Genomic DNA, 23,030 nt, shown 5'->3' with positions numbered 1-23,030 from the left:
AAACAACTTCACAACTTCTAGCAAAGTCAATACGGTGCACGAGGAGGCAGGAATGTCACTGTCAGAGTTTACAGGAAAGAGAAATTTACAAGGTGCAAACCACTGATTACACTCAATTACAAAAAGGTCAGATTAGACTTTACCAAACATCTAAAAGAGCCTGAATCGGGTCACCGGTGTTTATTGATGATATGAAAGAGCAGAAGGAAGTGTGACGTGTACAGGGCTGTACTCTCTGCTCAGGTTCAGCCAAATGCTGCAAAACTGACTGGGCAGGACTTCACAGTATGAATGAATAATGACTCAAATCATGCTGCAAAAGCAACCCAAGAGTTTCTCAAGGCAAAGACATGCCAATGGCCAAGTCAGTCACCTGATCTCCCCTCAGTAGAGCAGCTTTTCAGTTATTAAATACAAAACTGAATTAAGAGAGCAGCTGAAGGTTGTTGCTGTAAAAGTCTAGAAGAGCATCTCAAGGTAGGAAACACAGCATTCGGTGATGAAAATATGTCCTAGACTTCAATTATCTTTAAGCCGCCGCATGAAAAATGAAAGGACTGCTAAAGGTCAGCATTCAGTCACGTCATAATTGAACAGAGAGAAAAACTGTGTGTTTGTCCAATAAATTAGGAAACCAAGTGCAGATTAAGTTATATTTCTAGCAAATGATCCATCAGTTGGTCGTTTCAGCGTCGCTGCAGCGCTCTGGGCAGCAGTGACAAGGCAGTCATATTTCAAACAGCTTAAATACCATTAATCGAATCAAAGCATATTCCTGGTGTCAGTTTAAATGCTCGCTGACTGATAACTGACTGAGAAGCAAGGATTGGTGTCATTTGTCCATGCTGCTTACATGCAACTTTTTAGAGAAGTACATTTCATTGCATACTCAGTATATTGAGAAAAGGACTTTTTTTTTGCCTGTTCTGAGTGTGTGTGTTTTCTAAAGCACAGAGCCTGCAGATGTTTTTCAGTTCAGCTGGTGAAGACGAAGAACCCTCCAAGTTAGGATCTGACAGTTTCATGAAGCTGAAGACTTAATATGTGAGAAACTGCTGATGCATACAATATTTGTGTATGTCTTTATGTGAGTGTTTTCAGCAGCGTGTGCATGTGTTTCACTGTCAGATATAATTCCCCTCTGATTATCAAATAAGTAGACCCCCGCAGCTATGCAGTGTATCAGACCTTTTAAATTTGCAGTGAGTGCGTGTGTGTGTGTGTGTGTGTGTTGGCATGTGTGACCCCCTGGGAAGCGTGAGCGTGCAAGTTCAGCCCTCAGAAGGAGGTCTCGGGGGATTACAGGGAGGAATGATGGGAAAATCCGGGAACACTCTCTCGTTCACTCACACGCCAGGCTGCTTTTAAGGACAGGCAAATGTGTTTTTGTGCAGAGTGTGTGTGTGTGTGTGTGTGTGCATGTGTGTTTGAGCGGCTGTGTGCAGCGGGTGCTGCCTCATCAAAAGGCACACTCTATTTGCCTACTTCTGCTGATAAAATCTGTGTGCACACACACAGACAAAGAAATTAAACTGTCCGCACATCACAAAGGCAATTTCCACTTTTTTTCCCCTTTTTTTTTTGCGTGTTTGTGAATAAACAAAGCGGATCAACAGCTAACACAAATCTCTGCTGACATAATACATCCTCAGGGACACCACTCTCCACCTGGAAAGATGATGAAGATTTCAAAGGCGAGAATCTTCCCACACTCACACACACTTTCAAAGCTTTCGAGCTTTCAAAGCACAAATGGGCTGCCTTGTAAAGAAAAAATTGACATAAATTTACAGCAATAGCAATTTATGAACTGTTAATAAAAAAAAAAAGGAGGGAGAGCCATAATAAAAGTCAAGAACCAGACAAGGATGATATAATACTTTCCACCCAAGAAAACAGTGAGAAGATCAAGAGTACACCAAGAGACGAGCTTAAAAAAAAAATGACAGCGAGAGAGAAGGGTAAACACAGATGAAGGCGATATCTTAGATGTGTGGTTGAAATAAATCTCCTCTATTCTTTTATTAGCCTATATAAGAAAAGCCAGAGGCATTAAAACTGCTTCTCTGTGGGGCTAGAACGAGTTTGCTCTCAAGTTCATATTTGTCACGAAAACTCTGCAGCTTGAAACCACTGGAAACAAGCCCTCACCCATTTATGGATGAGGAAGCACACGGATACTCCTGACCTCTCTTGACTTTTAAATCTTTCACTCTGAACCCGCTTTCTGCCACTTTTTCTTTCCTCCTTCTCCCTCCACTTTTCCTCTCCGCTCCGTCTCTCTGTTTTAAACTTTGTGTCAGTTAGACTGAATCAAAGGCACGCTGTCAAGTTTCGTGTGTGTGTGAGTGTATGAGTGAGTGTGTAGATTGTGTGCGGCCCCTGTGACCCATGCTGTGTGCATGCGAAAGCCAGACAGTGTGTGAAGTAACCACCGAAACCACAGTCACAGTCTCCATCCCTCCTCCCTGAAACACTCCTAGCCTCCTACCTCCCTCCCTCTCTCTTTCACTCTCCTTTCCTACTTTCTATCCTCACTTTCTCCATAATTTGTTCTCCTTTTTCCTGCCTCCTTCTGCTCTCTTCACCGTCCCTCTGTACTGACCTTCTTGTCCATCCCTGCAATTTCACCACCCCCTCAATCTTACTCTGGCCTGGGGAAAATTTTGCCTGCCAGCTGTTAAGATTGCCCTTTCACTGTCACTTCACAACTGCTTTTCATCGGCAGCTATTTAAAGAGCTGCCGTTCCGAGTTAACGTAGAGATGATGGGGTGAATTATCCTTGCTGCTGCGACTGAGTAGTAGCAGTAATTTGGCTGTCTTTATTACACAGCTGCCACTTTTACTTTCAATCTTGTTTTTTAGCCCTTTTTCACGTATGCTCACTAAATGGCTTTGCATATACCATAAAGCATAAATAAAGTACCTATAGTTCCTCTACTGTACTACTACATGTAGTGTAGGCTGCTCTGAGCGGTCAGTAAGAATAGAAAAGTGATATATATTAAAGATGATTTGAATCCTTACAAGCAGACCAAGGATTATTACATAGTAAACTAGCAAGCACAGCCTGTGGCTCATGTGGTACAGCACGCTATCTACCAATCAGATGGCCAATCTCTCCTTGGGCCAGAGTGAACCTCAAGTTACTTTCAAGGCATCCATGTGAATGTTAGATAAAATAAATGAGTTGGATAGATGGATACACGTGTGTTTGGGTGAATGATACTTGCTCTAAAGAGGACGCTGAGCACAGAACTACGACAAGTGTTTCTGCTCAAATCAGGCAATAAAAGTGCTGGAAGGGGATAATGTGCAGCACATACTGTAGAGAGGAATGTGTGCCTGTGGGTGTGTGTCAACAGGGGATAAAGCTGGACCCAGGTAGCGCTCTAAGTGGAAGCACAGAAGGAGTGGTGATAAGACAGATGCTGCAGATGTGTAGCAAAAGTCTGTAATGTGAAAAGGGTGAGAAAGACCAGAGAACTGCGAGTCCTTTCATGGGTCGCTGGAGGTCGGTGGAGGTGGTTAAGTTGTCTGCAGCAAGAAAAAAATAAAGGGCTTTTGTTTAACGACATTTCACCAGCAGCTACAGAGAGGGTGAATCTGTGTCTGTGTGAGTCATGAAACTTTATAGGTGTGAAGATGAAAAATGCTACAGTATACCACCCGAGCTATGGGGCCCCATGTCTCCTTCCCACGCCCCTGTCCCACAATTGTCTTAATTTTTTGTGTATCTGTAACTCCTAAAATTGGTTGCTTTTTCTCCACATGTGTCTCTGTTACAAACTCTGATAAGATTAAATTACTGCTGTTTGTTTCACTGGCAGCACTTTTATAGATCAAAGTTAGCACCTATGCTGCAAAATGATGAACTACAGAATAGAACAGAAGTCACAGTCATCACCTCTCTTTCTTCAGCTCTCTTGTTTCCTGCTCTGTATTCTCCAGAGCTCTCCTTAGTTGTGTCACTTCCTCTGCAGCTGCAAAGTACTTCCGGTTCATCTGCTCCTCTCTCTGACTGCAAGACAACAGCTGCTTCTGCATTGCATCACATCTCTGTTGGCATGACAACCACCTCTCATGTTTCTCCTCCAGCTCCACTTGTAACCTATGAAAAAGACACATAAGATGAGCGTGCACACATGGCAAGGTTTGCTTTTCAACTCTGTACTGACAGGTCAACCGGTCTGTGTAAGCACCAAGGACAGTCTGTTAGATAAGAGAGAAGCCGTTCATTCTCCAACCTTATCAGACTTCCAAAAGTCAGGAATCCAGCAGGTGAGAAAAAACTGGGACTTTTAAAGTTCATTGGGCCTCATTTACTAACAGTGTGTATACACAAATCTATGATTTATCAATATTTTTGGCTATGAATTTGTTCGTACTTTAGGAACAAATTTATAAGTTACCTTTTTGTGCGTACGAACAAATACCAGCGGCTGGAATTTAAACACAAGTCTAAGCCTACTACTACTACTGCCACTAATAACAACAATAATCAATCTGATTATTATTATTGCCTTTTGGACATTATATACAGCTGTCTAAAACACTGTGTTCATGACTACAAAAGCAGGCATGTAAAGGAAATAAATACTACAGCTGAGGGAAAGCATAGCCACGCTATGGAGGAAGCTCATTTGCGCCACTTGTATCCACGATCCCATTCTTTTGGCTCGTGACCATGGGTGAAGGTGGGGACGTAGATCGACGAGCTTCACACTCAGCTCTGTCTTCAACTCAATAGACTGGTGCAACGCCCACATAACTGCAAACGTACATATTCCATTACCTCTTATCATATCTTAAATGTTATTATCTTCCATTAAAAAGGACTTCAATCATTGCCAGATGTCATCACTCAGAGTCTAATTTCTTGGCACTGTGCTATGGGTGCAGGAGAGTCAGGTTTTTTTTTTTTCAATTTCATATGAGGAGTTTCTATTCGGGGCTGACAGATCACGTCTTCCTTGTCCTTTGTGCAGGGTAAGAACGTTTCCATGCACCAATTAGAAAATGATGTTTCCTCCTTTATTAGTTTTAATCTTTTAACTTTATGCACATTGCATCAAGCAAAAATTCAATTATATGCAACATTCTCTGACTGGAGGAAATTTGTTTACCATTTAAACCTATTTTCTGCATTCTCCAGCATATAAAATAAAATACTTTTTTTGTGTTTACACTCGCTCTTTCAAATAGATGCAAGTAAAACACAGAAAAAATAAATAAAATCAAAGATTCAACAGCACTAAGTCCTGTCGCTGTTAAATCTATCTTCACCTGTTAAGCAGGAGCGGTCATGTCAGTGGGGAGATCCGGGTGTCTCTCTGTGAACTTCACATTCCCGTAGCAGCGTGCTCGGTGCTCGCTCAGATTTGAAGTTAAATCGTTCGTTGTAAAAAGAAGTTTTCTTCCCGCAGACAGTATAAAAGCAGACACTAATGTTTTTGTCACCTTTCACAGAATCAAACTCAAAGTAATGTCAGTACTTTCAAGCTTTAAGCACTGCATGGTCGTACTCTCCCCCACACTCCAGATTATCCATTGTTGTTCTGCACACGTCTGTTGCTGCCACGGAGGTCGCACGCTCGTACGTCATTGTCATGAGACACTCTCACAAACAAAATCACGGTTTAGCAATGCAGTAACGCAGCGTGCTTACGGGAGAGTAACAGTAATCCAATTACTTTTTTGCAATAGTAATCCATTGCTTTACTGGTTACTTGAAAAAAGTAATCAGATTACCGTATCCATCTCTGGTCCAGAGTACCAAATTTACTTGACTGTTCATTCATGAAAAAACACAGGAGAAAATAATGAACGGGCAGGTGCATTATCTACGTTGGTCATAGATCTCGATGCTTTATTAGGAGGCAGACAAGCAGGATCAAGTGTTTTTGAGAAAACAGAGAATGAGATGGGCTGACAAAGAGAAACAGAGCTCTAAAGTGGTGTCAAACACAGAAAGATATGGATTCTCTTGTCTGTTCTCGCTTTTATCTGCTTTAAAGGAACATATTAAAGGAAATTGCAGGGACATTCAAATAAACCTATTTCAAACCACCTGAAGCAAGCGTAACTGGACAGATTCACAGATTGAAGTTCAATTTCAAAATCAGTACCTGCAGCGTTAGAAAGCAGGCACTCATTGGTTTCCCTGCAGAAGCCAAAGTGTTTTGACCAGATAAACATTGTCTTTTGGTACCTATGGTCTCCATTTTTGGGGCAGTTTAGTAAATTGCTGTCTCCTGTTACATTTTCAGGTATGGGGGGGATGTTTCTTCAATCTCTCATCCTTCTAAAATAGCTTCCACCTCCCCCAGCGGAGCGCCGCTTTATGTTGAGCCGTATAGGAGCCAGAGGGTTAGATCAGAGGCTTCAGTGTGGGAGGGGAAATAAATCGACGGTGTAATTGAACGCATCAGGCTGCCAGCATCTTAGAACGGGAATACCAGCAAATACCATGTGAAAAAATACACACCCTACATTTATCGCCTGCATGGAAAGATGAGAGGCCTTGTGGGTATACACATGTGGGTTGTGTGAGTGTGACACACATGTGTGTTAGTGTGACGGACTACTGTTTTACCTCGGCATAGCTACAGTACAGTATGTCTACGGATGCACGTGTGTGTGTGTGTGTGTGTGAAACGTGATTCCCCGGCAACTAAGAAGTGCTTCCATCTGTCATGCCAGCCTCACACGAGCTTTGGCTGTGTCGCCGGCACTTTATGGAGCCTAAGATCTCCACAAATGATCCAAGAGCCAACAGTTATACAGCCACCTCTCTTTGGGAGGAAGGAGATGGAGCACAGGAAGAGAATAATTGGAGAAGAATGAGTGGGATGAGAGTTGTGGTTGTGGGAAAGTTGGAGCGTGGAGAAACAGAAAGAGGAGCAAACCTGAGGAGCTTTCCTCTGTGTTCCTTTTCAGAGTCTTCTAGCTGGGACAGCTGCTCCTCACTCCGTCTCTTCTGCTCTCTGGAGACGAAAAGCACATGGCACAGGTGATCATTTCCACCATTTGTTGAGTAAATACATTTATGACCAATTTATGAGCATAGATCTAATATAGCAAGCATTAACTCCCATACCCACAGTTCACATTCAGCCAGAAGGAAATCCATATTCCCTGGGTATGTTTTTTACAATCTCGAGTGTCACTGTAGAGTACTTGAGCAAGATGCCAAATCAATACAGCTGCTATTCTGCGCACTCCTTGACTCGAATCTCCATGTGGAAGAAGCCAAGCTTAACAATGAATCCTCCCTCTGGGATCAGCAAAAGTTCAAGCATACTGTAAGTCTTCGAGCTCAAAAAAGTGCTGCTGTCTGTCAGTTTGCAACTAAATTGAGTTGCTATGTTGTGATTCTATTGTAAAAAAAAATTTAGATGGTGTTTTTTAGATCACCTCTTGTTCTATGGGCAGCTGCTGCCTCTTCTCGAGAAAGTAAATCGGCTTTAATTCTAATAGTGCGTGCCATGACAGTGTGTGATACTCCTACCTTCCATGCATACACATACACAGACACACACATACTTTACCCTAACCCCCCTAACCCTGCCGGCTTCTCAGTCTAATCCCCTCTCTGGCGGCATGATCAGTTAATGTGTTTGGGTGTATGTGTGCGTGCCAGTATGTTTTCGGCTGTCTAGCCCTGTGACCTTGCAAACACACGCAACGAGGATATAGACTGAGAAGGCCTGCATGTCTGAGCTCAGAGGGAGACGGCCTGTTTTCACTTCCAGTGAGACAGATTGTTTTTTTTCCCCTGACAAACACTTTGGAATTATTTGTACATTTCAACAAAAGTGGATTCACAGCCGGAGCAGCTCCTCACTCTATAAGTTCTGTAATCTGCATTTCATGAGTGATTTGATTGCTTTTTAGTAACAGTTCAAGCTCTAAAAGCAACATGAAATATGTCTAAATGCTTCGCACAAACACCTGAATCAGAATGTGCAGGCCTAAACCAACTGTAATTTCAGCAAAGTTTTAAAAGTGTGGCTTTAGCCTGACCTTTCTGATTATTTGTCAAGCCAATGCTTGGGGACTAACAGCTCTGACCCTGCAAAAATGGCAGCTTTCCCCCTGAGATGTACGTCTAAAACTATACAAAAAAAAAAAGAAAAGAAAAGAAAAGGCAACACAGTAACGGCAGCTAATGCCAGACAACCACATTAAATCCATGCCGGAGAGATGAGTTCAGGGTGACACGTAAGGTGTGAATGTGATAGCAGCCAGTGAAAGTATGCGAATGTTAGTCACAGACAGAAGCACAAATACAGACACATAATGAGAGTAACACTCGCAGCTGTCTGGCTCCAGTTATCAGCCTCCCGCTCTTTGTACCTTCTATCACACTCACACATCTCCATCCCATTCTCTCTCTCGCTTGCTCTTTTTTTTTCTTAACCTTCTTTTCTTCCCGGGCATCTACCGATGATTTGGAACAGACCTCCTGCATTCTTTCTATTCAGCTACAGCATAATACAAATCATACTTTACAAACTACTATGCCTTGACCCTCTCTCTCTCCCTCCCTTTGTGTTTTCAAGGTCAGAGATGACATGATATCTTCATGATATCTATCTCACAATATCTTACTCTCAACTGCTGTTTCCGTTCTTTCTATTCTTTATCTCCCGGTCTCCTGTTCCTGACTCTTTTTCCTCTGAGGTGAAAAGGGCCTTTGAGGGAGAGAAGGATGACTGAGAGAGTGAGAGAGAGAGAGAGAGAGAGTAAAATGGTGGTCGGTGGTGTTTTCTTTGTGACTTTGCAGGCTTCAAAGTGCAGTCAAGTGCACAGTGCTCCGTGAGAGCGCTGGAGGACTTTGGGCACATTTGTGGCTACAGGCATGTGGTGCACACAGTTTGCACATGGAAACAAAGTGAGAGTCAGAAGAATCTATTATCACATATTATCAGTAGATGTGTCAGAAGCAGGTTACAATCACAACATGAGGATTCCAGGAAAGTTCCTCCAGGGGAGGGGAGACGGGTTCAGAATAAAAACAACAAAATCCCTTAATTGTGGACCGAGTTATGTCACTATCGGTAAACCCTGCACGAACTTAAAACGAGGTGAAAACGCTTCCTGGTTGTGCAAGATTTAATCAAGGGAACCACAGCAGATGTGGCATGCGCAATCACAGCCTGACAGCACGTAGCATTCAGATCAGAGCCGTCACATGTTTGCAGGCTTCAGCTGGATGACTGATGGTAAAAGGAATCACATTAATCTTCGCCCGTCCTTCGTGGCCACATTTCGTTCCCCTGCGTAATTAGATGTGTCACACAGTTCAGGAATGCCTCGTAAAAGTGAAGCAGACCAGGAAAATATTCGAGTGACCAAAACTGCGCACGGTTTGCTGCCGATCGGGCCTGAAGCAGGACAGGTGGCTGTCAGTGGAGGATGTGGTGAATCGCAACACCAAAACTGAAATGCTGACTCAGAGTGGTGTTGTTCTTGGCAACCGGTCACAGTAAAGCAGACACTTGCAACATTAGGGAAATGCATTTATTTTTGTGGTGCGTGCTTACAAAAGAGTGAGATTTCTTTTGAATTTGAAAAGGGAAGAGGAAAGAAAAAAAAAGTCTTCTTTCTCAAAGGGCTGTGGCTGATTTTTATCTAGCATGTGATAAACAGCAGAGTGTGGTGAGGGTGGAAAAAAAAAGACAGAAAAAAATCTGTTTCTGTGTCACGGACAAAAAGAACTCGTGGGAAACGGGGCATCCTGAGAGCAGTCGCTATACTACTGCCAATAACCACACAGACATATGACATAATGCACACACACTGGCCTTAATGCACACACATGCGGGCACACACATACACAGGGCAGCCAGCGTGCATCATCCTTATGAAAACAAGCTGTTTCACATCAATCACATCAATCCTTTGCTCTTTCTCTCTTGACCTTCACTCATTTCACCAACCACTCTTTCATCTTTCCTCTCGTGCTCCACGCGTCCTATCCCATCTTTCATCTAACCCTCTCTTCCAACTAATCCATCCTTTTAACCGGGCGTGCGTCTGCGTTGGATGAGCCATGTGTTCGTCCTCTGATGAAAGGACGAGCTCGGTGTCTCCTGCCAATCAGAAAGCAGCAGGACTCTTCCCAACACCTCTTCCAAACGACTCATCCAGAGATATAGGCGGAGGTTTGTGAAGCTCTCTGTGATGCACTGACAAATGCTGACAGATGATACATAGCCAGTAGCGTGAGTCATAAATCAGATTAATAAAAGTTAATCCACACAAGGATCAGAGTTTGCATGCACAGTGTATTATAAATTAGCGTTATTTTTGGATGAAAGGAAGGTTATAAAAGTATCCTAAAAGTCTGTAAGTCACTTTGTTTGCAAATGAGAGAACAAGCTGCCCTTGGCTGGTCAGAATGCACAGCAAGATCAAAAAAACATTCCACAGCTGTGGACTGTCCTCAGATATGTGTGTTTCCAAAGCAACCAGATAGTGCCAAAGAAGCAAAACAGGTGTGGATGTCTGATTGAGGTGTGCGTCAAAGGTTGGGGAGTTGTCATGGCGATGGCTTTTACACACAGATTATTATTTTTTTGCTCTTAAATATCAAGAGTGAATCGAGGGTCCAACATGCTCTGGAGACGTGAAGATACAAGTTGAGACTAAAAGGATTCAGGATGCACAGAGACGCCCATAAACTCCCACAAAACAGCGACTGTGGGCATTTTAGTCAGCGTCAAGCGGACAGTGAAAGGAGGGTCGACTCAGACGTCCCATCTGGACCTCAGTCTTGACCTCGGCTGACTGTCTGCCACACACGAAACAGAGTAATCACTCCCTTGTGCTCATTGTTTTTTCTAACCAGCGACATTCGTTCAAGTAGAGCACAAATCTGTGGCACACCCATGCAGTGTTTAACAACTTGTTTAGAACATGCAAACCACACAGCAGTTAAAATCAGCCGTTATATTTATGCATCGGGATTTAAATTAATAAAACTGAAAAATATTCTCTATTGCACTTTCTTATAATACTTACTTAATAACAAAATCGGCAGCATTAGTAATAATAACATTATTTATGAATGAATATAACTTGTTTGGGGTTTTTTTTAACACTGGCACTTTTTTAAGCAAAGCAAGATGAATTTTTATCAAGACTAACACAATTATTCCTGAATTAACTGACGTAACGTTTACTCAATATTACACTTAAGGCACTTTGTACTTTTATTCGAGAAGCACTTCATTTGATTTCCAGGTAAAAAAAGATTAAAGCAGGAAATATGATACCAAGATACAAAAATAAATACACCCAGTTTTGATAAATATTCAAGCAAATTTACAAAACATGTTCAGACAGTTGACGCGCCAAACTGGCCTACAGCTACCATTGTAATTGACAACAGTGAGGAACTGCTCAGATACCTACATGTCAGCCCCTGTTTCTCTGTCATCATCTCCATACACACCCTTTATCATGCAATAAAGTCTTAGGCTTGAACATATTTGTCTGATCCTTCTCACCTAACTCATCATGCAACATGTCCTTAAGGCTGATTCTCCCTGTAGCATTCTATCTCCATATGTCAGGTCGCGTCAGACTGCAAACCTCGCCTCCGTCATCTCTGTCTCTGCATTCATCCCTGTGTTAGATGGATGTGCACGTTCCACATGCGTGGCCACAAAGTCAAATTAAGGTTGGGCACATGCAAGCATGCAGAGGTGTGAGCAGTTTTTATGGCAAGAAAGAGGGCAGCGGGTCAGATGGAATTAGCTTAAAAATAAAACACAAAAGTACAGAATGAGAACGATCTGTTTCATGCAAAAGCAGTCGAAGAGAAGAGGACACGGACATGGAAAGAAACACAGGAAAACTATTATTTGTGCACCACAGTAAACTGTTTGCTTTCTTCAGTTTCCCTGAAGAAATATAATATTCTTTGCGATTGATTGCAAACAGACTTGTAACTGGGGACCAGTATCTAAGCAGGTTTTTAATTCTAAATACGCACCAGTGAAATCAGTGAATGTTAACCTTGAATTATATTCACACTGCTGTGTACAGTGCAGTGCAAAAGTCTTGAACCGCAATGAGCAATAGTTCTCCAGGCTTTCTGAAGATGATCCTTCCTTTTTGTGTGTTTGGGGTTTTCTTATGTACATGATACGTGTTTCACAGACCCACACGCTACAGAATAATTATGAATTAATTCCACAATCTCAATCATTCTGCATATATTACATTCAGTACCATCAGTAATGGTTCTAAACCCGATTAGCATTGAATAAATCCTGAAGCACAGTGAATTTATTTGCATCATTTATTGTAAAGTTTGCTCCTGTTGGAGGAAGATGAGGTTTCTCTTGTCCAGGCTGAAGTGAAGAAGCAGCAGAGTCCTTCTTCTTTTTCAGGCACTTTTCCTGTAGACTTTTGTTCTGTGCTATGAGATTTGTCATCTCAATAATAAGTTCTTTGTGTTGTAACTCAAATTTTCTCCAGCCCTTTAATTTTTCGTGATTTTTTCATGCTTTTCTTGGAGTTCTTACTGTTTCTCTTGCAGCTCTTTATATTTTTCTTCTTGAACTTTCTTATCCTCATGCATGTTGTGGTTTGTTTGTTGTACTTTGTCTTGGATGCCCAGCAACTCTTGATGTCTCCTCTGCAGTTCTTGAAGTGTAGACTGGATAGTTTGTTTTTTCTCTTGTCATCACTTCTCCTCTTGCATTTCAGTGTTTATGTACTGTGCTTTGTTATATAGTCCTTTCAAATTGGTATTTTTGCTCACCATTGCTTGGATTTTACTCTGAATTTCTGTGCATCTTTTCTCCTGTTCTTGTTTCTTATCCTCAATTTCATTGTTTTTGTCCTTTGCTTTGTAAATAATGGTAATTCTGTATTTTTCTTCATGAAGTCTTGGAGAACATGTTGCATTTCTCTTTGTGTTTCTTTCAATTGTACCTTGTCTTTCAGCAGTTGTGCATTTCTTCGGAGTGCTTCATTAAACATCACTTGAAGCCCTTCCTTTTGTTTCTTCGTGTTCTGGAGCTTGCACTGTATCTCTTTGTGTTTTTCTTGAAGCTTGAACTGCAGGTCTTTGTATTTAGCTTCCTGCTCTTCTTTCTCTTTTAGCAGTTTTGTATTTCTCTGGAGCGCTATACTAAACATCATTTGCAGGCCCTCATTTTTTCTCCATATCTTGGAGCTTGCACTGCATCTCTTGGTTTATTGTCTCCATGTTTTGGACTTTGTACTGCATTTCTCTGTGATTCTCCTCCACTTGAGTTTTCTCCTCTTGCATTGTTTATTTAACCTTTTCTCCAGGTGTTGTTTTTCTTTGATACAACGCTGAAATGCTCTCCTGAGGGCTTCAAAATCATCACACTGAGGAACACTGGGGTGATCTCTTTGTCGTGGGTGGTGTTTTTTCTGACATTTTGGTACCTTGATACAATGCCTCTGCAACGGAGCTAATCTAACCAATTGTTTAAGACAGAAGACCTTCCAGGATCAAGTTTCCAATTCTGAAAGCCTCTTATCAAGTCTCATCAAGTTACTTAAAACTTGGTTACTTCTTCACTCATTTACAGTCTAGTCCTCACTAAACGCTCCATTAAAAAAATCTGAATTTTATGGCAATTATTTCATAGTTCGAGCTTTAAAGAGCTAGCGAAATGTAAAGAAATGAGCACACACATGAATTCCACTCCACCACCCACCTGATAAGCTTGTGTAACTGAAGACAGCAGCACAAACTTGCCCCAAAAACACACAACGGATTTTTGTCACAACGGGAAAAAGAAGAAACATTAGTGAATAATTTTTCGAGGGTTAAAAAAAGGTAATCGATGGGAAAATTTGACCTGCAGTGAGCAGTTAAAGTGTGCATGTGAAAACACTGTTCGTGCTTGATGAAACGTCGCTGCCAAGTCACAGCTTATCAAACAGCTGTAAAAAGACATTTTACCACAGCAATAAATGTCATCCTCCTGCTGGGAAGAAAAAGACTGATGTTCCTGAACACATCCTCGTGGGACTCATGAGGGTTTGAGAAATTATTAATTTTAACCGAACATCCTGCTCCATTTTGTTGCGTATCTTTATCTTTAAGGCTAAAGGCAGGAAGCAAAAAGCTCTGTGAAGTTTTACAAAGGGATGCAAATGTTTCTTTTTGTTGTCCAATTTACACAGCTGCATGTGTGTATGTTCTATTTATACACCTGTGGCTTATGGCAGAACTTGTCAAACATGGCAATAAAACACCTGCAAAGAAGAAGTGCCATTTTACTGAATGCGAAACTGAAACATGGTTATCTCAGATCTGGAATCACGAACAGAACAAACACGAATAAACAGTGACAGAATGACTGAGGCTGTCAACTCAGTGGCAGAAGTGGAAAGCCTGTCGACAGCAGGATGGCCGGCAACTGTTCCTTTATCCAAGAGCTAAACACTCATGAGCTGGAAAACATTAGCCAAGGTGAAATTCGGTGGACTGGTCATTTTAGTAAACAGACTGAATTTTAATAAAACATGTAATTAAAGCAGACATATTGTACTCAGTTTTAGTTCCATATCCTGGGACTTTGAAGAGTTGCTTTGCAAGATTTATAGTTTAAAATAATCCTTATTTCTCCCACACTGGTCCCAGCCCCTCAGTCTAGCCCCTGTCTGAAACAAGCTCCTCTACTGTTAATCTATAATTTTACTTTCAAAGTAATAGAGAGAGACACAATATTAACCAAAAATCCAGAAAAACGCATTATATAAATGTTATAAATTTCCATATTATTGTGAGAAAAAAGTATTGTTCTCCAAGCAAAACATGACTTCATTCATTCATTCATTGGTGGAGAAACCCTTGTTGACGAGCACAGCGATAAGATGTTTCTTGTAGTTGGTCGCCAGGTTTGCACACATCTTTTAGCCCACTCCTCACAGAAACTCTCTAAAACCTTTAGGTTTCTTGGCTGACAACTGAAATCTTCAACTCCGTCCACAGATCTTCTACAGGACTGAGGTCTGGAGACTGGCTAGGCCACTCCATGACCTTAAGTGCTTCTTCTTTAGCCACTCCTTTGTTGCCTTGTTGGGATGTCTCCGGTTACTGTCACGCTGAAAGAAAGCCTCTTCCATGACCCATTTTGAGTGCTCTCACGGAGGTTCTTATACAAGATTTTATTGAACATGATTCCAGAGCACAGGTGAATCTGCAAAAGGAAAATATGCTGCTGCAGGTCTGTACCGCTCTCCACCACACACGGGCAGCTTTATGGAAATCGCAGACAGATATCATTCATAACACTGACAACACTGCAACAGAATTAACGGAGCGGGAAAATGTTTTGCCTGATATAATTGGAAAAGATGCCAAACAAAAAAAACTCGGGCACACCTTTTCTACCTTATTTCATAATCTAGACTTAAATGCTCATAAACACAGCCACCTTTCGTTAGGAACATCAATTGAACCAACGCACAATATAACAACCACAGCTATTCACAATCCTCTAGTTCCCACATAGCAAGCAGGTCTGGCCCAGATCTGGTATCAAGCCGGCACTGCTGGCTGACTTCTGGCATGGTAAGTGGTAGGGCTGGGCAGTATCATACTGTTCACGGTAATACCGGTATAATGTTGGGCAACGATAGAAAAATGAAATATCGCGATAGAATATGGGTAAAACGCGCATGTGCAGTGCCTTTGTTGTCATACGCACACAGCGGAAAAAGCATGGCGGCAAAAGCAGATCGTTGAATGAAACGGATGAACCAGAATTGGATTGTAAAAATGCTGCAACTTCAGTGGTGTACTCAGATACACAACAAAGCACTATTTTTGGTAGCGCATGCTAGCGGGCCGTCGTTATTACCGTGTTTTTTTGGAAAATACGGCACACTTAAAATCAATCCTTTGATTTTTCTGAAAATCGACAGTGCCCCTTATAATCCCGTGTGCCTTATGTATGAATTCTGGTTGTGTTTACTGACCTCGAAACGATTTTATGTGGTACACGGCGCTCAAAAATCTGTCAAATGTTTTAGTACGACTTTGCTAAGCTACAAACCCGGACTGCTTGATGGATTGTCGGAGTATTACGGCTACCGTAGGCAGGAGCCTCGCGGAGTGATACGTACTGTGCTTCAACATAATGTTACCGTATTGTGTGTGTATAACCTCTTTATTTCTCAAAACTATTTGAGCACCACAAAAGATTTTCACCCTGACGAAATGAATTTGCCGTCATGTTATAAACACTATTCTATCATCCCGAGCTGCTCTTTTTGCAATAAATTGCTTTACTTTGTCTGTAAAATGATGAACATGATATATCTCACCTAAATTAACAATCTTACTCACACTCCTCTGAAGCGCAATAAACCCAAGAGTTGTCAAAACCTGAAGACTGGCAGGAACTGCATAGTTTCTCTGGGTTTGGCACAGTTGGACCCAGTTCCTCATGTTCTTAAAGAAAACAACTTTTGAAAGCCTAAAGCGGCATATGAGCCAACTATCATCCTGAGTCATAAAATCACAACTTGTTCTCATCTGCTCATCAAAAAGCTCCTCCAACAGCACCACATAATAACATTACGTACAGCTTTAGCTATTTGTCGGATTAAAATGTTGCATTTTTTTTATTTATTAAAAAAGACAAGCTAAAAACTACAGTCACAATTAATAAAGTGCTTCCCTAAAGGAAAGTGAAGGAATTGAGGTAGGTGTATGTGCAAACAGACAGAAATATGTGATGGCAATAAAAAATAAATAAATGTACAATATGACATATTTTAAAGTGTCAGAATGTAACAACTACAGCATTATGTCAGTGACGTCTATGGATTGTGTTACTAAAATAAAACACCAACACCCAGTATCTGGATGGACTACAAAAACAAAAAAACAGTCACTCCTGAGAAAGCTATTTTCTACATATCATGTATTTATCCTCTGAGCAGACCTTTGTTTTAGTCTTTACAGTAAAATCCTCTGGTGTTGCAACCTGACAAGCCTGGTATGCAGACAGTGAGCATTTCCTGGTCTGGGTGGAGTCAGTGAGGCTGCACTTGGCTGAGGGAAGTTAAGTGTAGAGTAAAAGCCTTGCAGTGACCTGCTCTTTACCCGGCATATTTCAAATACCACGGATCACCTGCGTCCACATCGGTGCACGTGTTTGCGTGCGTGTTTGTGTGTGTGTGTTTTGTTTGTTTTACCACATACTGCAGACACTTACATCAGCTGCTGACTTAGGCACTCTTTCTCTTCTCTCATGTTCTGAAGCGCCACGCTGGAATTCTTCAACTCCTCACTCAGTGCTGTTTACACAGACAGACACACAAACGCTTACTTCATCCGATGAAGATGCGGTAAAAGCTTACAAAAGTCATCCTGCATAAAGACAATCCGGGGGTACATGAGAGCGACGGAGTGGGCCGTGTTTCTATCAGATGGTTCATTGGACTTGAGCAAAGGAGGACGGCTCACATCAAATAAAACACTGTGCAAATGTGACATTTGTAATAATGAGGAAAAAACACAAGTGGAGGAGGAAGAACACAAAATAAAGCTCGTAGTGTATCATAAACAAGAGCTGATGTGAGAAATACACGAGGGTTGGTTAAAATGAAAAGTCATAGACACGAGCTGAACACGAGGAAGAGAGGGAGAGCTGAAAGACGTGTTGACAGGAAAGCTGGGACTCGGGAGGTAAAACAGTGAGATGGTAGGGCAGCCTGTGTTGTTGTGTGTCTGACGCAAAGGAGCTGCTGTATTGCTGCTGCTTCTTTACTTCACTGCCACCTTGGTGGTTCGATACAGCATGTAGACAAAACCAAATCACTAGATTAAAAAAATAAAACAAGAATAAAATAGCAGAGAAACGTGAATCTTGAAAGGATCTTTAAACAAAGGCTTAATCTAGATGTGTGTTGCACAGGTATGGGGGGCAATCATTATTCTGCCGGTTTCCAGGCCACTGAATACATGTATTAAAAACGGACATGGAGGAAATGGCTGACTGAGATGTTTAGACTTTATGTCAGGCCAACAGCTTGTAACACTGCAGCGCTGGACTTCTTTCTCCATGCAAGAGTGGCTCTCATGCAAGAGAAAAGCACTTATGCTTCGAATCTGAATAGTGAATAACATGCCACTGTTTTCACTGGAAAAACCCTGTGCATGTAGCTGTCATAAGTGTAAATATTTGCATACCAGCCCTCGTCTTCAGCTAAATATGTATAAAATGACAAAGGCTTGCAATCATAAATTGCATAATCAGCAAGCACGGGCATGTACAGCTGCCAGTGGAAGTGGGCCACCGGTGTTTATCGATGATGGTTCTGCTGATAGAAGCAGCAGGACGAACTGTAAAGTGTATAGAGCAATACTCTCAGCTCATATTCAGAGAAATGCTACAAAACTGATCAGACTCAGTTTCACGGTGCAAATGGATAATGATCCAAAGCGTGCCGCAAAAGCAACCCGAGAATTTCTCGAGGCAAAGACGGGATATTCTTCATTGGCCAAGTCAGTCATTTTATCTCCAGATAGCGCATGTTTTTGAATTACCGAAGACAAAACTGAACGCAGAGAGACACCCAAACAAGCAGTAACAGGAGGCGGCTGAAGTAAAGGCCTGGCAGAGCATCTCAAGGGAGGAAACACAGCATTTGGTGATCATGAGTTCAAGACTTTAAGGAGTAATTGACTGTAAAAGACTTCCATAAAACTGTCAAAAATGATCTTTATATTTAAAGTAACGTTAGGTTGTCTAAACTAATACAAACTGCTTGTCAGTCAATTGTCCATTTATTCAAAACTACAAAAGAAATGTTACTGTACAAAAACTTTGGGACTTAACTGTAGATTTTTAATGCTTTGTTCACCAAGTTAAACCCTGAGGACTATTAGCGTGAACTACTGTTAGGTTCTGTGGCTCTGCAATAATCAATCCCGGTGGAAATAAAAGCATAAACTGAAATTTTATAGTTGTCTAGAAACATGAATTCTGATATTTGTCAGATAACTATGATAAAAAAAGCTTATCTTGTTACTTCTTTTGTGGTATGTGGCTATTTATTGTTAACAACGAGAGTCACCTTTAAAGCAAACCTAATTTAATATTAGGAAATTTAGTACATTACATAAGTACTACATATTCAAAAATTTAAAAATGAAAAAGCAACTTCTGCAGGTTGTAATAACTGCTGCAGTATGAAGAAATGTGTAGAAACATAATCGAGTTCAAGTTATTTATGATGTTTTGAAATCATGCCGGAGAAGTGGAGCTTTATAGCATTTTTGTTGCGTTGCCACATAATGCGTTGTACGGCAGGGCATCGTGGCTGCAGACCTGGAGAGCTCTCAAACCGATCCAGCAATGTCAGCCTGACATTCTCCTGCTCCCGTCTTTGTTTTCTTTGCTCTCTCCCTCTCTTGTTTTCTCTCTTTTCACTCTTCCCTTCACCGTCTCTCTTCTCTCAGTCTTTTTTTTTCATCCAGCTTCCTCTCTTTCTGTGTCTCCGTTTTCTCCCTCTCACCCTTTTCTCTTTGTTTCTTATCTTGGCTCTAACTTCCATTCCCCCTTTCTTTCGCTCGCTCTTTCAGCAGGAAAAGGGGAATGCAGGAGGTCCTTCTCCAACTGGCAATACACTGATAATTGCTTTCTGGTCACTGTGACATGACAAGGTCTGCCAGGGTAAAGCGGCACAGCTACACGCTCAGAAGGACACGCGCGCGCACACACACACAGCAAAGGCAAGAAGTACGTGCGTGAAAAGCAGCAAACACACAGAAACACGAGCCCCGACAAAAGGCTCGCACAGAAAGACTCGCAAATAAACACTGCAGCAGCAGTCGTGTCCAAACAGCAATAGCTGTATAAATACTTGATGGAACAGAAAGGTTTTGCGATGACAGCGAACCAGCTGGTCTGACTTTCTCCGCAGCCCTTCTATTGTGTCCTAGCTGCTAACAAAAAGACACACACAGTGTAACAAGGTGGCTGTAAAAATTACAGCAACTTACTAGCAGCTGGCCACAGACATTTTAGAATAGCCTCGCTGTATTGTCACTGGGGTAGTACTTTGTGCTGTGCTGCAGTCACAGAACATTTTATTTACTCTATAATACACCACAGAGCAGTACATGACTGCTTTTGAGCGCCAATACTTTAATAAACAACTTCTTCCCTTTGACATATTGACCAGTTATGTGGGGCTGGATCGATTGTTTGGTTGATATGTTCTCATCTGACCACATCCTTCCAGATTGGATGATCATTGATGTTTTGTTTAGGAAGAAAAGCATTTGTTTTGTTATTTTTGGCAAAGGGAGGACGAGACAAGATGTGAGAAGTCCTCAGTCCTCAGCAACTTTGGACTCGGCCAACCTAACGCAAACTGCCAGGTCCAGTGTATTTAGTGTTTATGTGTTCTCGACATTTGCTTGGCTGCAAACAACAATGTCAAAGAAGTCGTTAATGTGGCTCCATTCTGTTAAGTAAGATGGCCAAGTAGTCAACTGGAAACTTTGCGGCGGTTTGCATATAACAGCTCAACAACCAACAAGGAAGAGCATCCAAGAGCAGTGAACTAACTTGTCTTTGTTAGGCTGTGTTTAGGGCTTGAGGCTTGAGTGTCAACATGATGGAATTGGCATATGTCAATATGTTTGGTTTAATTATAGGTTTAGATGACATTTGCATCCAGCTACAGCTTCTGTGAGCAGCAGCAGCTCCACCCTTAGACCAAGCTGGATCTGAAGCCTCTTCTGATTTAAATGGAAAAATGATATCATGATTTTGTTTTTCCCCCTGGGACATGAGGCCCAGGGGGAAAAACACTCAACTGTCCTGTTCAGATCAACAGCTGATATATTTCTAATTTCAGAAAATTGCATCAATATTGGCAGTGGGCACGGGTCACGTCGGAGTCTGCTGCTAACATTTAAGTATAAAGTGATGAGGTCAAATCATTCAGTGAGCGTATACTGGCTTTTTATACCTAATTATTATTCATTTGCTGTAATATGGCTTGGAGGCAGAGTGCGCACCACACACTGCGGTAGCTTTAATGTTGAGGTAACGCCTCCCTGTGAAAAACGCATTGGTTGAAGTGTTGGGACATTTCAGCTGACCAAGATTTTCTTTGAGTGAGTACAGCTCTGCAAATAATTCAAACCCAATACCAAGGGAGATCAGAAAGTCAATCCAGAAACCATAAGAACTCTTATGACCACAAACACAACGCTATGAACTCAAAGCACTCTAAAAACACCAAGAATAAGATTTACTCCATGGAGGGAAAAATATGTTACAGGACAAAAAACGAAGCTACAGTTTGACTAATCTAACTGCAGAATAAACTGATGTGGTAAATCACTGAGAGAGTGCAGGGGCTAAACTAAAACTTTGATTTTTATTTATGATGTTTTTATGGCAATATGATGATTTCAGTTTGCTTTGTGGGTCATAGGGCATCGTATGCACGTTACCCACATCTCTCCATGCCACATGACATATTGCTTGATTATGGTTTTTTGAAATTAGTCTCCCAAGGCCGAGTATATTGTTGTGAACTTTGAAAACAATGCATAAAAAAATGTGGGCAATATAGTAAGTTTTAACTGATTTAGACATTTGTTGTGATCTTGACCTGGAAGCGATTTTCACCAAAATTAAATCAGCAATTTGACAAATGATATCTTAAAATGCTCGACTGCTAACAAACAGGCAGACAAGCAACCAAATGAAACCGATTGCAAGCCCGCTCCCTTCAGAGGGAGATAAAAGGGGGGGGGTTCACACTAAGGATGTGTCAAACTACAGATTATCTTTGGCAAAACATCAACATCTTTTACATGTGATTTACATAAACAGCAGTTTACAACTGCTTTTGCAAACACGCAGCAACTGCCGCAGCCTGAGGCTAAAGCTGTGGATGGACTGAAACAAGCAACGCCACTAATAACTCTAGCCGACTCCCATAACGTAGCTAGGTTACAGTAACCTACACTACAGGAGCCAAGGCAACATTAAGATCCTGCAAAATTGGAGCTACCTTTACAGTTACACACGCACACACTGGAATTTTTACACACTGGAGTCTATATTACTATAACATCACATTCTAAAGCATACCACATGCATTTTTGTGTGTCTGCCTAGTTTATTATGCATAATGAAAGCATACCACCTTCTGAACCACAGCAGCTTCAGGGGAAAAAATCTGATGTAAGTGCTGCACAGCAGACCCCTGAAGGAGTTTACTGTTCCTACCTCGAAATTGTTTTTACCTAACTAGAACACCAAGGAGTGTACTACACGTTCTCAGAGAAAGTAAGTGCTATGAAGTGAAAATTGCTCAGTAATAACGGCTTATTACTGCATTGCAGTTGTCTTTTAGAAACCAGCTATACCTGAATACCTCCCTACAGGAATTCATAAACTTTTAGCTGATTATACCCCAGTACAATTCTTATCCATGTTTACATTAAAATGCTTTGGAGCGACTGAGAAATGGAAACAGAGAGATGTGGAGGCAGTATTTGCTAAGCTGTGTGAACATATATTTGATATTTTTATATTCCTCCTATCGGTATCAACACACACATGTAGAAAGTTGGCTCCCAGGGAAATAGATACTATAGAGTGTTGGGATGGCCCACGGTGTTGGCAGATATATGTGGTTCACGGAACGGTCACACACACCCGCACACATGCTCACAAGCACGCACGCACATTTGTGTGGCTTTAGTCACGCTTAGTCACATGACACTCGAGTCTGTTTCCACCAAAATCCCACACATTCAAACCTCTGGGTCCATCGCCTCTAACTGTCAAGTCATACAAGTCAACTGCTGACATTTGCACAAAAGTAAAGTTGGATTAATCGCGTCTTCATCTTCCTCCAATCTCACCGTGTGTCTCTATCTTGGTTTCTCTGTAAAATTCCACACCCCTCAAGGCTTCTCCTCCCTCCTCTCTTCCACCTAACCATAAACCACATTTATCTATTCACATTGGGCAACCTCCTTATG

The 23,030-nt window shown here is 41.6% G+C and overlaps 1 protein-coding gene across 3 annotated transcripts in view; it reads right to left on the bottom strand.

Moving 5' to 3' along the window:
* The window catches only part of lekr1 (leucine, glutamate and lysine rich 1), a 96,857-nt gene that overhangs the window by 20,417 nt on the left and 53,410 nt on the right, over positions 1 to 23,030 (bottom strand). For all 3 annotated transcript variants that reach the window (XM_040008609.1, XM_040008610.1, XM_040008608.1), the window contains exons 6-8: positions 17,227 to 17,308; positions 6,910 to 6,987; positions 3,909 to 4,112 (exon numbers count right to left, since the gene is read on the bottom strand). In XM_040008609.1, coding sequence (XP_039864543.1) covers positions 3,909 to 4,112; positions 6,910 to 6,987; positions 17,227 to 17,308 — 364 coding nt within the window. The remainder of the gene's footprint in view (positions 1 to 3,908; positions 4,113 to 6,909; positions 6,988 to 17,226; positions 17,309 to 23,030) is intronic.

Source organism: Simochromis diagramma, unplaced genomic scaffold (genome assembly GCF_900408965.1).
Source record: "Simochromis diagramma unplaced genomic scaffold, fSimDia1.1 OVJJ01000344.1, whole genome shotgun sequence".
Taxonomy (NCBI): domain Eukaryota; kingdom Metazoa; phylum Chordata; class Actinopteri; order Cichliformes; family Cichlidae; genus Simochromis; species Simochromis diagramma.
This window is presented reverse-complemented; position numbering and strand designations above follow the sequence as displayed.